The following is a 17,930-nucleotide window of genomic DNA, read 5'->3' on the forward strand; positions in this document are numbered from 1 at the left end:
ATATCATTCCAATTCCCCAAACAGGGGATGCGTTCAAGACAACCATTTCCAATTTCGGGTCCTACCATTTGGACTTGAATCAGTACCATGAGTCTTCACAAAAATAGTAGCACCATTGCTGGCATTGTACCATCTTCAGTGTTCGAGACTTTATCCATACCTTGAGGATTAGCTACTGCATATGCCTTTCCCAACACAGATCGGGAAGGGCATGTAAGTGTTGCAGAAGTGTCTAGAACACCATGAGTTCCAAATTAATTGGGCAGATATCAGGTGGATCCTTCCATGGACAGATTACACCTAGGAATTCGTATCAGGACAGATCTGAACATGGTATTTCTACCAGGCTACATAGTACTGTCTATACAACAGAGGATCTTGTCGTGGTGTTGATTTTGGAGGTTCTGGTGGCAAAGACGTTGTTAAGATTGCATGGTCATATGTCCTATATTTTTATGGTTCTAGGGGGCTCATCTGCACATGTAACAATTAGTTCTTCATCTACACAAGGTTTAGTCTCCCGTGACTCAGAACTTAGACATGTTGATGCCATTCACAGATCAAGTAAAGACGTCTCTTCAATGGTGGTTGGGGGGGAGGGGGACAATCCTAGGAAAGGCATTCCTCATAATTAGGGGAACTATTGCAGAATAACAAAAGATAGAAGTTCCTTTAGTTTTGGTGCTACATTTGGAGATCGTGCAAAGAAAACGAATTACAGCTCATTTAATAAAATAGTCCAGAATTCTACCAAAGCCTCTACTTTTAAAGTCATATTTGAGGCACTGGGTTAATTTCCAGCAGTGGTTTGATACTAAATCCTGATTTCCCATTGCATTGTTAAGCATTTATGAATCATCAGTTTCTTTGGAAAGGCTTTGCAACGAATTTGCCAGTTACTACCCTCAAGGCACAGTGATTGGTAATACGAGAATTTAGAGAACCCAGGGAGAATTTGGGGGTGGGAAAGACTCTAGCACCTCTCCTACCGAAACGCTTTTTTATGGCCTGGATTCAGATGAGAGCATTGGCTCCTCTCTGAGATCTTCCTTTAGTCCCTTCAGCTCTTCAAGGGCAACCATTTGAGCCAATAGATCAAGTGGATATCAATTCCTTACTATGAAATTGACATTGATTGCTATTACTAACCAGAAGGATAGGAGAACTTGGTGCCCACTTCATTTTTGACAATCATGGAAGATAACATAATTTTAAATCCAGATCCAGCTGTGACTCGTGAGGTTTCGATGTGATCTTATTTTTTTCCCCATCACCTCCAGCAGATGCTTGTTTGCATCTTTTGAATGTGCTAAGGGTTCTTTTGCATTACATTCAGAGGTTAAAGGAATTACGAACATCAGATCATTTACTGATGACCTTACGTTATTCTGGTCTAGGAGTAGGAGGACCTTCACAATGATGAACAGCAATTTCCTTAGTCTACTCAGTGGCTGGTCATACTTATCCTGTAGGCATTCAATGAAGATCTACTAGATTGATGGTCGCATCTTGGGCTGAAGTGAAAGGGGTTCAGCAGGCTGAAATATGCGGAGCAGCTACCTGTTCCTCATCCAATACTTTTGTTCAACATTATAGCTAGCCGAACATTGAAGATGTGACCAAAGTTTTAAGGGTGGGGGTTTTGAGCTTGATCTTGTCTGGTCTTGCTTGTTTGAAACATTATTTAATACTTCTATTAAATCACTGTTTGTTGCTCTAGCTTAGTGATGAAGTATTTATTTTGAATCAAATATGGGCCTGAAGCCTGTGTTTATCTCACAAGTAATGACTGGAATGAGGACAGAGAGGTAATGTCCCAGATTAATTACTTGTAATCGTTGTTACGCTTAGTCCTTAAGTCCTTGTATTCGTCATTTCAACCTACCTGTCCCCCCACTTCTGTTCTTCGTTATTTTTAGCATGGGTAAGACAGGAGGATGTTGGGAAGCCAAGACATTTATGGTGCTTAGAGGAATGGATAGGACTTGGTTTCCAGCATTTCCTGTTTTCTTTCCCCCCATCATGGAAGTAACTGTTATAAGCAATGACTGTACAAGGATGTAGAACAGAAGTACTGTGAGGGTTGTGTTTAAAGTGACACCCTATTAGTGGGTTTTCTGTTAGCTGTGTTGTAGTTGCAAAGCAATCGTTGGGGGTATGGAAAGTGGGGTATTTGCATATATACCTCTCTGGACCCAGCCCCCCACCCTAAAACTGGCCCCAGGCCCTAAAACATACCCTGACCCCCTGCCCTGAGCCCTAAATCCCAGCCCTAAAAACTACCCCAGCCTTAAAATCTACCCAACCCCCTGCCCGAAGCCCTAAAATCCAGCACTGAGCCTTGTTAAATACCCCGATCCCAGCCCAACATAAAAATCTTTAAAACTACTCACCACACGGTCTTTCCTTAGTCGTCAGCAGGAAATTTTCAAAACCTCCCACTCACTCCAATGATAGACTGCTGACTGACTTTACCTCACATATCTTTACCGCCTTTACAACAGAAATCGTTGTAAAGGAATATGCGTGGTAAAAGCATATGCGTGGTAAAGGCAATCAAGGTGATGCTTCCGTCGAAACGACACATGTTTACATCACATTGTTAATGTTGTTTACCATCGCCCGACATACACTGCAGCTCTGGTGTAGTAGACAACAGCAACTTATCAGCTCCATGAAGAGCACGACGCACTGCCCCGACTTGCACCTCAGAACCGACTTCCCTGATGACAGTGCTCCGCACCGACACTGCGCCACTGCCTGCACCGGAGCCAGCTCTCGTGAATAGCACGACGCACAGCCCCGACTTGCACCACAGCAACTGCCCAGCTGATGCCAGCACCTCAATCGCAACACCATGGCATTGATAACCTACGTGTGTGACCTCACAAACTTATCAACACCGCACCATCGAAAGGAACTGACGCATTGCAGACGCCACATCACCTCCCCTGTAACAGTGAGGAACCAACGCATCACCTCCCCTGTCTAGCAGTAAGGAACCGACTCCTAACCTCCCCTGTGGCAGTAAGGAACAAACGCCGCCCAAGCCCAGCGATGCCTCACCTCCCTGATAACTTCTTTGTATTCCTCGTTCCAATTGGTACTGTAACCGGGGTCAATGTCACTACGCAGCCGGCCCGCCGGCCTCACTGTCGGCGCTAAACTGTTGGATTAGTATTTGTCACAACTTCGAGATTGCCCCAGTTGGAGCTATTGATTTCCAAGAACTATACTTTTAAGTGATCTTTTCAAAAGTGATATCTTGATTTGTGTATGTTGGATTTTTGTCATTTTGGTCTTGTTTCATTCAGATAAATATTGGCTAGTTTTCTAAACTGGAGTGCACTCCTTTTGTAGTGTTTGTACTGTGTGTGTCTGTGTGTGTGTGTGTGTGTGTGTGTGTGTGTGTGTGTGTGTGTATGTTTACAACTGCTTTACACATTGCCTCTGAGATGGGTCTGACTGCTCCTGCCAAGCTACCAAGTGGGCAAGAAGGGGTTAGCTTAGCTGTGTGATTCCCTCACCTTGACTACAGTGGCAGTCCTTTCTTGGACAGGGTACAAACCACTGGCAAGTAGAGACCCCATGTCTAACACTCAACCAGATCAGGATTTTTCTTTGTATGCTGGGACTCATATTCCTGATATTATAATGACAGAAATAGGGCTAAAAAATATAGAATGAAAAACAAATTTTGGCCTGGATGTACTACTCACACATGCCCCCTGTAAACTTGGGAGTTCTGAAAGTATTGGAAAGTGAAGCAGAGTCCCGCTTTACCATATAAAGGCCTTAAGCTAAAGCGAACAGTGGTCCTATACAAGTTAGATAAGTACAATATCACAATTTAGTAATCAAACGTTGGAATTACAATTTGTATCAATGCAAAATATGGTTTGTGAAAATGTAGGTGACACTTACATCTTCAACTCTGTACTCTATCCTACTGTGGAGTATGAGATGTAACTCTGATTGCGGCTTTCTGCTTACCTACATTTTCACAAATTGAAAAGTCACTTTTTAAGTCACTTGTCGGTGGTAAGGAAATCGGCTGATTTCCCTTTACCTTGTCAAGTCCTGCTCACTCACCCCTGTTTTGTATATTATCCTTACGCTGCACTCAATTGTTAATTAAACCGTATTTTGCATTGATACAAATTGTAATTCCAATTTTTGATTACTAAATTTTGATATTGTACTAAACTAACTTGTATGGGACCACTGTTCGCTTTTAGCATATGTCCACCCTTGGTCCCATCAAACTTGTAGGGTCTCCTTGATCCTTTTTGATATAAATGCCTTAAGCCATTCCTGCCCCACACCTGCAGAATTAACAAATAAACAAAGTTACTAAAGCCCCCACTGGTCTCAAATGTGCATTTTTGTTGTACACACCACAGTGAGACAGCACAGACACGAAACATCCCTTCGAGAAATAACATGGGCAAGAATTGGGTGGAGGCCAGCTGGTACATTTTAATGCTCCATATCTGATATTTGATGTTTTTCTGCTAGCCTTTGGAACTACGACAGCAACAACTTGCCATGAGAACATGACCTATAACCTTTGTAAAAGTTCTGCTTTCTCAAAAAAGTTTCTGAGAAAGTGATGCAAATCATTTTTGATATTTGTCTAATTTCATTATGATCTGCGGTCAAGCATCAGTTAACCATGCAATAACACCCTTTGCACCATGGTGTTGCTTCTGCATTTTTAATATTTTGACAAACTAACTGAAGGTCTGCAGTCAAGAGCATCTGTTAATGTTTTGATCCTGTGGTTAATAGTTCAGCATTTAACAAGTATAAAAGATCTGCTTCACTGCCCATGCGTTGACCACCTTCTGCAGTGTTTAGCACGCGTTGGTGTTCCCGGTCGACCACTCTATTTTGAGCATCGTCTATTTGAGGTTGTAGTGTTCATGATAGCTTGAAAATCCTTGAGGGCATTGTTTCCAGAACTCTGATCCTTTGTGTCTACTGGTTCTACAGGTTTTCATAAAAGTTATGTTAATTTGTTTAGATGTATGTAGGAACCTAATGGCCTGGTCTTTATCAGCAAGACTCTCAGTGGTCATGGTTAGCTCAAGATCCATCATGGATCCCCAAAAACAAATTCAGTTAAGGACTTGTTTTGGAAGTATTTACTACCAGGTCTTTGTCTTTTTCCTTGTCCAAGCTGTATAGAATTGCAGCTATCCACAAATGTTTTGTGTTGTGCTATGTCTTTTTAACGACTGTCTTGCTACAAAATCTAATACCCTTAGTATGATACCTGCCGATCACTTTATTCCCAGTAAGGGTGCCCTTTCCTCGAGCGAGAAGGAAATTTGCGTCATGCTACAATGAGTCTTAAGAACCTAAGCGTATTTTGTGTTTCCTTTCCCATCATTGTAGTGGCAAGAAAGTAAGGTGTGGCTTTTTGCTGCCTGTTTTAGCAGTGGGAACAGGGGTTAAAGGACCCTAATCCATGTCCAGCCTACTGAGGGAAATTTGAATTATGTATTTAGCCTGGAGTCTGGTTCATCACTCATGGATAAGTTATGACAGGTTGCTAATCTTATAGTTTTGAGTCAAAATATTTTTCCTGTGGAGTAACCCCTTCCCCCTCATACATTATGCGGGTTTCTTACCCACTCTAAACAGACGCTTCCTCCTGCCTTTTTTATTACATTTGCATCGGTTTCCAGGATGAGAACTGCTGGCAAAATGTGAATATGCACAACATTTCATCATTGTAGGTGCTCGCTGTATTTGCTGGTCTACCCCCTCCCGAGAGAAGGGTCACCCTGAGATGTCATTGAGTGGTCCAAGAGTGCAGTAGCATTTTGCTGAATTAACGTCCATGAATAACTATAAGCTACTAGTCAGCTTACCAGTTTCTTACAGTGTGCAGTCCATTAGCTTCACAGAACTCTCGAGCCCCAGAACTGCCCAGGACCCTATTATGATGCTCCCGCTTCCATGTATCCTTTTAGGGTGGGCTTTTCACCTTGATCACAGACAGAGCCATGCAGTGCACTTGTGCACAAGCCTTGGGTAAGGACATGCCCCGAAAGAGCCAGGAGGAGCACGACTGGGCCACTCCTTTGAAATCTGACTTCAGATACAGTCTCTTCCTTTAACCAAAGTACATTCTCGAGCAGTATGAGTTTTAATTCACACCTGTGTGCAAAACCTCAGGATGGAGCGAGGCAAAGGCATGGTCAGTGTGCTCCCTGTAAGCCAACCAGGCATTCCTCCCTCACATTGAGCTGGAGGCCACTGGATGCCATCAAGTCTGCACTAAAAAGAATGCCACGTGTGGTGTAGTGTCCCTCTGGTGTTTCACGATTAAGAACTATCATCAATCTAGTTGACGAAGAAGCAGTGGGGACGCACATCAACCTCAGTTCCACATACAAATGCATAGTGCAGGAAGGGGAAATATGTTTGGGGGGGAAGCCAACATGTAGCCAACTATGCAGCTAGTAGCAGAGGTGAAGGCAGAGGGGATCTCTAAGTGTGTTACTGGATATTGTTAGTAGAGGGGCCACTAAGGTGAAGCCCAAAGAAAAAAATGCCCAAGTCCACTGGTGAAGTAAAAACATCATTATCTTGATCTAAAGGGGGCAAAAGGTGTTCAGCTCAAGTAATAAGAGTGGCTCCCCATGTGTTCACGTGTAGGATAGGAGTAGGGCGCATATCGCGATAAAAAGGATAAGAGATTTTTACTCTCTTTATAAAGCTGTATGTTCCACTAGGAGGAAAAGCAAGGTATAGAGGTAAGGAAGCTTGGTGACGCCTGTGTGTACTATGTATGTGACCTTCTTGAGGCTCATGCAAGAGAAATGCAAAAGCTAGGAGAGGATGTGAAAAACAGGTTTGAGTTTCTGATAAAGGTCATTGGGGAGCTGTTGGTGCTCAATAATCTGGATCAAGTGTTAATCATAATCCATTCTCTGATGTGGGTGCATCAGTATTTAGGGAGTTCAGCACAAAGCTCAACAGAGAATTTCTTCTCGCCCTAACTGTTAATTGCAGATCCTGTGGATTGTGTGAAGTCTTGAGGAGTGTTACAAACATTTTTCTATCTTACCATCAGCTTCCATGTTGCAAGTCTAGTGTATTTTTGATGATTCCACTACAGATGGTGTCATTTCCAGTCATGTCACAGCGGTCAAAAGTCTTATGCTGTACAGCTTGGAGCTCCCTTTCCCCTCATCCCTCAAACCCAGAAATATGTAAAAGTTGCTTTTCAAGCAAGGCCTCCCCTGGAGAAGGAGCGTAAGTGAGTACAGAGGTACGGGTAGGTGTGAGAGGCTCCAGGGTTAGTTCTCTGTACTGCTGTTGCTTGGCTCCATGCTGGAACCCCAAGTCTTCTGCTGCTAATGGGCAGGAGTGACCGATGACAACCAATTATGATGTTTAGCAATGGGTGACGTTTAGGAGAATCCGGCTTTGTGCCACATATTAAGTGCGTGTAGTTCCTCTGCTGACAGAGGGAGATATTAACCTTAGAGGTGGGTGTAATTCGCATAATTTGCTGTAGCGTAATTACACAAAATTACTAGATGTAGGGGCTAACTTGCATGATTTGCTATAGCGTAATTAGACGAAATTACAGCAAAATGACATGAGATTACACAGAATAATGGAAGGAGCGTAACTCAGCATTAATCACTGTTTTCGTAGCTCAAAATGCACGTGTGCCCCAGGGGCATGTCTTCCCTTTCACCCCATTACCTGTGTTCCCCTGGAGAATACACTGCCTGAACTCCCTGCCACTTCATCCATGCACTGCAGAAACATGCCCTGCTTTCCATCCCAGCTGCCACACCTGCCCACTGCAGTAACAGTCACATTCAGATACTGAATAGCAGCATTGCACTGCTGTGCACTGCATTAAGATACACTGCCGGAAACCCCAGATGATGCACCTTTACACTAGAAGTGTGTCCTACTTGCTTTCTCCCTCAGGTGGCTACTTCCCTCAACAGTTGACGCACTCATGCAGTGCAGAAACCGACACTGCCTTTGCTCCAGCACCCATGCACTACATTAATCCTCGACTGCAGTGCCTGTGCCTAGTAAGGTTCTGCCATCTCACCCAGGCGTTGGAGCTGGGCCTTGTATGACCATGAGGCACTCAACCCTAACCGCAGCGCCTGGAATCCTGCAGCAGAATGCTCTGCCCGCACTCCTCTCCCAACCTTGATACGGGTGTGCGTGTAGTGCAGAAGGTCCCACTCGCACCCTTAAGCTTGGCAGACCTAGTCTGTACTGTACAGACCACCTGTGCTTGGGGCCACATGCCGAGAAGGAAGAGGATGCAACACTTCCATTCCTCAACAACCTGAACGTTTTTGCCCTTTTCAAGACAGAGGGCATATTTACAAGGGAAGTGGCGGAGTGAGGCGTTAGCCTTCCTGAATTAACGCCTCACTCTACCACTTCAGAAACGCTAGGCTGCACCATATTTACAAGAATATGGTGCAGCCCTGCATTTCCCCCTGTGTTGCCGCTACACTTAGCAGCCTAGTGCCAACACAGGCACCGTGCAAGGGTGTCTGCGTGCAGTGGAAGATTGTTTATGTGGAGGAAGGTCACCCTTCCTGCACATAAACGATCTTTGTAGCGCCAATATGTGCTGCTTGATGCAGCACACATAGAATTTGCTAAACGGCTTTTAAAAAAAAAAAATGAGTGTTTATGTGCAGGAAGGTAGACCTTCCTGTACATAGACAATCATTGGCCTTTAGCTATTTTCTTGTGTGCTTCACAACGCAACCACACATTAAAACAGCAAAAACATGGAGAAATGAAACATTTCTCCTAGTTGCGCCAGGGTAAGACCAGGTTTTCCCTGGTCTTAATTCTGGTGCTGCCTGCTATTTACACCTCCCTTGTAAATAGGGGGCAGCGTCAGAATCAATGGATGTTGCGGTGGAACACCTACAGCAACACCCATTGCCCTCCCCTTTCACACTAAGCATAGCGTGAAAGGGGGCCGTCTTTACAGGGCAGCGTTAAGCCACGTTAACTGGCTTAACGCTGCCTTGTAAATAAGGCTAAGCCTCTATCGCCATCACAGCGTCACTGAAAGTGACATTATTGTGGTGTTAACGACTTGTAAATATGCCCCTCTGTCTCTCCCTTCGTCTGCCATCCCAGCTGCAACTTTCTCAGCGTACTCCCCTCTCACCTCATTTTCACCCTCTATGTATGCTTTTTCATTCTCCATTTTGTCCTCTCGCTTCACTAGTCCCCAAATTAACCTTGAGATAACGTCACTGGCAAACTTTAAGCCCTGACAGTCTCTTCAGTATGGGAGATGAGATCCCCTCCTAGTCCAAGTTGAACACTTTGACAAGTACCCATATGCAGCCTACAGGCAAATCTGTAAACATCACGCACACACAAACAGAAGGTAGGAGTTACGGGAGGCGATGCGAGTAGGGCTTCAACTGCTTAGCAAACTGTTGCTTGGTAGAAAGCTTGAGTGATGCAGGTGAGCACACTCTACTACGCTCTGGAGGGGATTCCTGCTGCTTCGCTGCTGGAGACAGGCAGCCGCCGACTGCAGCAGGGGTCCTTCTGAAGAGGGCAGAAGTCTGTCACGGTACATGTCTCGAACCAATTTCATTGCCTCCTAATAACGATTTCAGGAAGTCTACTTCTTTCTGGTGTACACTGTGTGCTGGAGGGAGTGGTTGAAGAAGGGAATAGTTCTGCTTGACCATCTACTAACTAGAGAGGTGTTCAAGTCTCCTTCGAGACATTGCAGACCATTGAAAGTTCAGTGTCAGCCTAGACCACCACTGGAGATAGGTGCAACCGAAACACGGTCTTCACTCCAAACCATGTAACTTACCTGGTGTCTTACACTATTTACCCCATATATCTTTACCTTAAGAGACTGAGCAACTTCAGAGGGGTCACAGTTGGACTGTACAACACCCTAATAGGGAATGTTCACTTAAAGCTAGTTCAGCAGTACCTCAAGGAAATAGTAAATCAAACTCTCCAAGGATTGCACAGATGAAGACTTGTCTACTTCGCCAGAAACTCCTAACAGCATCCTTCGTGAAGCAAGGCTAAAGTTCAGCATCTTTAGATTGTTACATGGCTCACATTGATCTCGGCAAATACTACAGCGAGCCAATCAGAGCTTTGCCACCACTCTTGGAGATCCTAATGGAGACATGATGAATCTGGTTTGGTCGTGATCCACCCTCTGGATATATTAGCAAAATATTGAATCCACGACGAAAAGGAACAGTGACATTGATTTAGACTTTTCCCGTCCACCAGTAGTATTACATGATACCCTTGAACATCCTGACGTAATGAAGAAAGATGGATCGACTCAGCCTGGCAGACACCAAGATGTGTATCCTGCGTATATAGAAACTAAAGGCCCCTCCTGCTCACAATGACTGGCTGAACGACTTGGCTATGGCAGCAACTTGCATGAGAATTTCTTTATCCATTAGATTAACACCATTTAAAAAAACCATGGAACACCTTCCTCTGGGTTTTGCAGTAGAGATTGCAGCGCTCCCCACACATTCTTCTCCTGTCCTGGAGTTAGTTCAAGGGGGTTTGAAATTTCATGTTCGGATTTGACTCCTGTTTGCCCACATATCTATTTTTTATTACCTAATATCACCCACTTTGCCATGAGATGATTAACTCCTATTGACATATTTCATTTCTTGTGATACGTTTTGTGCAGTTCTGTATTCTGTACGTAAATCGTTTTGTTATTGGGATTGTTCCCAAGCCAGATTCATGAATCTTGGAATTGTTCGTTCTTATTGAACCTTAAAGACTCACTTTTTCACTTGCTTTACACATCACAATGACCTTTTTGTCCTTTTGCCATTGATTGTTGTCTGATATTGGATATGTAGTGATTAGTTTCATAGGCAAACTACTTTTTACCATTCTGAGTGCCTAATTTGGTATTTATTTTATTTATTTAGGAAGCTTATAAAGCGCACAGCTACCCCCAAGGGGGGTGTCCCGGCGCTACAGAAAACTTGTCAGTCAAAGGGGAATGAGCGGAGCAGGTAGGATAGAGGGAGAAGAAGTTTAAGGGAGAGTGAACAGCCAGGTCTTAAGTTTACAACGGAACACTTGCTCTGAGTCAATAAACCTGAGGTCCAATGGAAGGCTGTTCCAATATTTGGCGGCGGCCACTCCAAACGTTCTGCCACCGCTCCTGGCTCGGCGAAATCTGGGTACCACCAGGAGACGTAGGCTGTTAGATCTTAATGTTCTGACAGAACGGGATAGTTTAAGTCTTGTACTCAGGTAGGCAGGACCAGAGCCATTAATGGCACGAAAGGCCAGGATCAGGACTTTAAACTGAATACGTCTGGAGATGGGAAGCCAGTGCAACTCTTTCCGATAAGCAGCAACAGAGTGGCGGAAGGGAATATTTCCAATTAATCTGGCGGCGGCATTTTGAACCACTTGTAACCTTTCAACAAGGTAGAGAGGGGCGCCTGCATAGAGACTATTGGCATAGTCTAAATGCGACGTGATCAGGGCATGGACAACAGTCTTACGGGAGTCCAAAGGGAGGAAAGGAAAAATCTTCCTGATCATGCGCAGTTTGCCAAAGCAGGCGGATGTCACTTTGTTGATCTGGGCTTTGCAGGACAAACTGTTATCAAAAAGAAAACCCAAATTACGGGCAGACTGAACTGGAATAGGCGGAGGATTCAAAACAGCAGGCCACCAAAGGGTGGAGGAGGGAGCAGTTTTTTGGTTGAAAAATAGGACCTCCGTTTTGTCAGCGTTTAGAACCAGATGGTTAGCAGCCATCCAGGAGCAAATATTGCCCAGGCAGTTGCGGAAATTAGAGAAGTGGTGATCAGAGTGGTCTCTAAAAGAGAAAATAAGCTGCGTATCATCAGCATAAGAGACCACCCTGACCCCCTGGTAAATGACCAAAAAAAATAAGGTTCACTGTGTGATTGTATTTACAGGTCATTGACAGTTAGTTCCCCTGTACCAACATAACTGGCCTCTGGCATTGGTCTCCAATAGTAAAGTATTTACTTGCACTTCTGTGCACCAAGGCCCAGATTTACAAAGATTTTGCATCAGGGTTACACCCCTTATGTGGCGCAACCCAGACGCAAAATCCTTTTTTGATTTACCAAGCCCGATTTTCCTGGTTTTGTTTTAAAAAAAAAAAGGTAGTAACATATTGGATAGCAAAGTGCATGGGCGTTCCTGCTCATTTATCCATGTACTTTGATACAAATCCATATTTACTAAAACTTCTAAACATCGGTTTGCAACAAAAGGGTTTGCCTACCTGAGGTTTGCGTAACAAGGAGAAGTCTGTATTTCTCCACATATATTTCTTCTTTATGTACCCTTTGCATGTGTGCTGCATTCATCAGCACATGTAAAAAGAGGAGGTAGTCTCAAAGAACACTTTCCATGCAGTAAGGTACCCCCTCCTGCACAAAAACTATCTTGACCACAATGTGGCACTAGGCACAATTACTAAGAGAGCAGAACTGTGTCAAATCTTTGAAAATATGGCACTGTTCTGCTCGCTCTCTTTCACACAATACAGTGCAGCAACTTTACTTGCTGTGCTGTGGTGCGTGAAAGTTTAATAAAATGCCCCCAAGTCTTTTAACATACATAATGAACAGTTATAACCTTCATGAGCTCACGCCATCATATATGCTTAGGTCTCGCCTGCCGACAGCACATGTACTGTCGCTGCAAGACGTTTTCTTTACTATAAGAAGTTGGAGATTGCCAAAATCCATGTTAAGGCTTGCCATTTGTTGGCTTCATTGTCACTCTGCGTTGCTCTATCCTAATTGGGCAGGGCTTGCCGCTGTCACTTCCTATTCTTTCGTTTGGAGCATGGACCAAGTACTGATTGATTTGTTATGTTATAAATTTTATTAAGTGCTCAATTACCCGTGAGGGTGTCTTGGCGCTGATGACTGGAAGGCAATGTTATACTAAGCTAGGAAGGTCTAATGAGGAGAATTAAAGAACCAGGCTTTGAGAGATTTTCTGAATCCTAAGAGATCAGGAGAAGCTTTATTGTAGTTTAGTTTGATTAGTGTCTTTCTGCTGTTCATCCATTTCTTGCTGTGATTAACGTACTGTTTTCTTTATTATTCAGCTACATGTTGCTTCTTCCCTTCCCCACACTCTGCTTCTTACCTTCCCACTCCCATCCTTGTCCATGTTGCTTCGTTCCTCCCATCACCACCCTCCATGTTATATTGCTGCTTTTAAGAATGTTTTATCTGAAAACGTTTGGAAATATGTGGATTGGGATATACGTATTTACAGTTTATTTTCCTTTTCATGGTATGCCTTCCGTTGAAAAACGTGCTATTGATTATTTGAATGTTCGAAATCACGTTCAAATTAAACTTCAAGTGCAGTCTCGGAGGTACTTGCGTAATAGAATATAGTAGTAATTGGGATAAAAAAACGGATAAACTTATTAAATATTATGCTTTATCTCTGTTTGTTTCACAGTTAAATACACAGCCCTGGATTCGCAATCGGCCGAGCCTCCAAAACCAGACACTGCGCAGGTTTAAACCAGGAAGGAGCGTCGACGCAATCCAGCCGCTGGAGTTATCAATGCTTGCAGTTTACAGTCGTGTTTTTTTTTTTTTTATGATTTTAAGCTATTTAATGTGGTATGGTCGGTTGGAAGCTGGCGTTTTTCCACTCTACTGTAGGGTTTTTTTGGGGGGAGCTTTAAGTTTACATTTGACTAATGGTCACTTGGATGAAAAACAAGGACGCTTTTAACAAACTCACATGGATGAAAAACAAGGACGTTTCTAACAAACAGTTCATTCTAGGATTTGCACTAAAAGGAATTTGCGCGGGTAATTTTGTGTATGAATTACCAAAGGCACTGTGCCCATGGACTATCCTCACTAAAATGAACAAAATGCAATTTGTCAATCGGTGCTTTTTGCAAGTTTGTGCAACAGTTGCAAGGTGATACAGCAAAAGTAAGAGTGCACCACACAAAACAGTGCAACAATAACACACTGCAGGCATGTCAATTAAATTATGCTTGTATGAAGTTTTCACAAAAATGGAAATATGAAAATGTTAAATGTTGTTTGGTGGCTCTTGGCTTCTACATGATGAATGTGCGCATGCTCCGTATCATGCACAAACAAAAATGAGTGCACAAATAAACATATTGTTAGTACATTTACTTAGCAGCACCTGTCTAAATGTGATAACATATTAATCTTGCTAAATGTGTGTGGGCACATGAGATTTAATGAAGTATCTAAACAAATCAATATGTGCAGTAATGCAGCTTAATCTAAGGGGATTCAGCATCCAAGTAGACACACAATTCTTCCAGGGTAACCAGAGCCACCCTCGACTAGCTTTATCAGAAGGTAGGACACACATGCAGCCTGTTGTATTACTCCTGGTGCATATATAAGCCCAATCGGATATTTATGAGACAAATGGGTTTTTCGTATAATAAGAAGGATGTTTGAAGGTTGTTCATCCTAGGGGAGCCTCCATTCACGAGGCCTTTCTGAGAAAACAGTTAATATCAAGCTGGTTAGGTAACCAGTTACTATTGCGGTTGCTCTGGCATTGTTGGCTCTGTAGATAGACTTTGAGTTATTATGTAGACTATTTTCAGTGCCTCATAATAATTACTGAGTATGTTGGACTATTTGAAAGTCTACTGTTAGTAGCATAGCATCACTTGAATTGTCCTCCTGCTCAGCCTTTCCACAGTGGAAAATTGTGCCTCGCTAGTTGTTCAAATGTTTAATAGTTCACCGGTTCTGGATTTTTTTTAGAATTCTATATTTTCATCACTTCCACCCCCATTTGTAGGGGGGAGGATCTGGAATGAGTGCTGCTTTTAGACAGTCGTTTGTTGGTATTGTCACAAGTACCTATCCAATTCTGGTTTTTAGAACTCCATGGATGCTTTGATGGGGTTTTCAAATAGAAAATACTATAATTTGCTACCATACGTTTTCAACAGTGCTGTGGTCTTCATTGGGATATTTAAATAGTTTTTTTTCCCGTTTTACCTATCTTTAGATCAAGGCATGATCATGTATAGAACCAATGAAATGCATTGATCTCAAACTTCTCAGACATTTCAATAGTTTAGTTGTACTCCATTTACCTAGCTTGGGAGGGTGGAAGACTGAGTTGGCCTTGCTGCAGTATGGGCAAGTTTTCTTGACCACAACCAAAGGAGAATCTTTGGCTGTTGAAAGTGATCTTCTTTTGGCTAATTAGGTGCCTGTGGATCGCTTGGGGGTTATCGTACCCCTTTTCACACTAAGACGATTTGATGATCTTCCTTTGGGAATATGTCTAACCAGTAATTAAGATTGGTACCTGTTGTAGTAAATGTACATTGACCTGTTTCCGGACAGCTATCCCTGTTGTGGTCATTCATGAGTGTCCTGTCTTTGTGTTGTATCCAAGTCCCTCCAGCCTTTCCCAACCATACGATTTACACCTGCAAATTTCTCATTCTATCTTGCAAGGAGTACTGCGCTTCTCCACATTCATGAAGGCTGTTTCAAAATGGCGTCTACCTCTAGAACGCCGAAAAGGTCCCTCTATGCAGTAAACCTCTCTTAGGGAATCTCTACTCGGAGAATTGTGAAAATGGCATAATGTAGTCATTTATTTTGGTCGGGGAAATTCACAGTGGAACAGAGTGGTTATATTATATTAGGCCTATTGTGCCTTCCTCTTGCAGTAATCTGAAGTTCATGAGTAAGCCAGCAGTACTACAAGAGTAAGTCACACCTACTTATACACGAGGCCTTGTAATTCAGGCCCTCCATCTCCCAATTTTTTCACAACCTAATAATACAATGGCATAGTAAGGAAGGCAGTGTTTTTCAGGTGTACCTCTGTTAAAACACTCAGCAGAAGATCTCATGTTTTTTACATGTGTATATATATATATATATATATATATATATATATATATATATATATGCAGGTAACCTCCTCCCAAAGAAAAGAGCAGTGACCCGAAGGAGAGTTCAAGGAAACACTTTAATGTGGGATTTTGTCAGGCGAATGCATTTCGGCGTTTCTTGCCTTCCTCAGCGCCCCTCTCGAAAATGCTTCCTCTGCTGTTGTGGCAAATGCAGTCCCGCCTCATTTTCATATCCATTGTTCCGCCCCCTAATAATAACGAGGCTCACCTGTGCAGTCCTTCTGTAGTGAACTACACAACCCACAATGCCTCTGTATGGTGCATTTGGTTCCGATGATGCCGGGGGAAAGATACACTGAAGGAACTGGATGTAGAGACAGGCACAGCACCAGATGAAATCACGGAGGTAACAGAGCCCCTCAATCAGCGTTGTCCTCGAGTCCCCTTATATATATATATATATATGTGTGTGTGTGTGATCCACTTAGACTTCCCGATGCCATCTGGCAAGTGCACTTTTGGACCAACTTGAGCTGGGATGACAGATAGGCTGTGACCCACGCACATCTCACAACTTCCTTGATTATAATACCTTTCGAGTTAGCATCAGTTCTGTCCAAGACTGCCAGGAATATATTTATATGTTGGTGATTTCAGGAACACCTTCCCGCAAAAGATGGACACTTACACGAAATCAACACTATTTACCTTTTTAAAAGGTGTTATTAAAAATTAAAGTCCGGGTTTAGTGCAGATTATATGGATGAACGTTATTGAAAATCTAAAAATCATAGGGAAAATAATAAATGTACCACAGGAAAAAACAATGAAAGTTGACAATATATTAGATGCAGTCATTAAATCAAATCAGGGATGGAATCTGATCCTCAGTTAGTACATTCCTGTCACCTGCAAGCAGACTCTGACTTACTTTCTCCTTCCAAATGCTGGAGCTTCTTTGTTCCTTGTGTCTGGGATTTGATCTCATATACTGAATCCCAACATTGTTCTGCGAAAAACGGGCCTTGTGATGTAAGGTGTGAAAGAAAACGTGTGATTTCTCTTGCATATTTGTCTAAACCTATTGTGTTTCTTTATATAAACCTCATTTGAGGAATACATAACATAAGCACTGTTGATTCTATATCAAAACAGAATTATTCTGTAAATCATGCATCCTAAAATATATGCATGAATCATAATAAGTAGATGAATAAATAAAAAAAATATTCTATTAGGGTTCAAAAAGCAGGAAAGGGGCAAACCACATGCCAGTACAAGGATCCATGTGTGCTCTTAACTGACATAGTGGTAGTTATCTCTATGCAACTGAAGTGTTGACATTCAGCATAGAGATAACTACCAGAATGTCAACAATTCAGTTGCATCAAGAAAACAGTATAAAGCGTCCTCTCCAATCTGCATTGGCTTCCTATGAAGGATTACATTAAATTTAAGTTACTAGTAACTTTAGTTCCTTGTCTGGTATGGTGCAAGAGTGCCTGTGCTGGCGCATGGCAGCAGTGTGTGTGCCAGTGCTGGGGAAGCACAGAGATGCAAAATATTGTTGTGAATAGGTTGCATCCCTGTGCTTTGAAAGTAACATCGCACGGTGCAGCAAAATGACTTGTCGCATCGCGCTGCGTTAGTTTCTTGTAAATCTGCTCCAAAGAATTGAAATGGTTCCTATTAAACTCTGTTGCTTAGTAAGGATCTGGCAGGTGGACTAACAAACCTTTTGGGGAGTTTCCTACTGCTATGCTGTGGCATTATTTGAGAAAGTCCTCTCACCAGTAAGGTGGGAGTCCTATAGAGGTTTCTCCTATGCTTCGAGAAACCTTGTAGCCTTATGAGAGCTGGGCAGCCTGATAAAGGTTTCTGATGGCAGTGAGCTGAGGCAAGGCATTAGAAACCAGGCAGTTCTGCCACACCTGAAAGAGGTGGCAAGACCACCGTTTCTTGTCACAGCAGGACATCCACT

General features: G+C 42.9%; 1 protein-coding gene across 3 annotated transcripts in view; it reads left to right on the top strand.

The window, feature by feature from the left end:
* The window catches only part of CD99L2 (CD99 molecule like 2), a 516,478-nt gene extending 502,257 nt beyond the window's left edge, over positions 1–14,221 (top strand). For all 3 annotated transcript variants that reach the window (XM_086918585.1, XM_086918586.1, XM_086918587.1), the window contains one exon: positions 13,519–14,221. In XM_086918585.1, the coding sequence (XP_086774711.1) occupies positions 13,519–13,583 (65 nt within the window). In that variant the 3' untranslated portion in view covers positions 13,584–14,221. The remainder of the gene's footprint in view (positions 1–13,518) is intronic.
* Positions 14,222–17,930: the final 3,709 nt, after the last annotated feature.

This window comes from Lissotriton vulgaris, chromosome 4_1, assembly GCF_964263255.1.
Source record: "Lissotriton vulgaris chromosome 4_1, aLisVul1.2, whole genome shotgun sequence".
NCBI classification, from domain to species: domain Eukaryota; kingdom Metazoa; phylum Chordata; class Amphibia; order Caudata; family Salamandridae; genus Lissotriton; species Lissotriton vulgaris.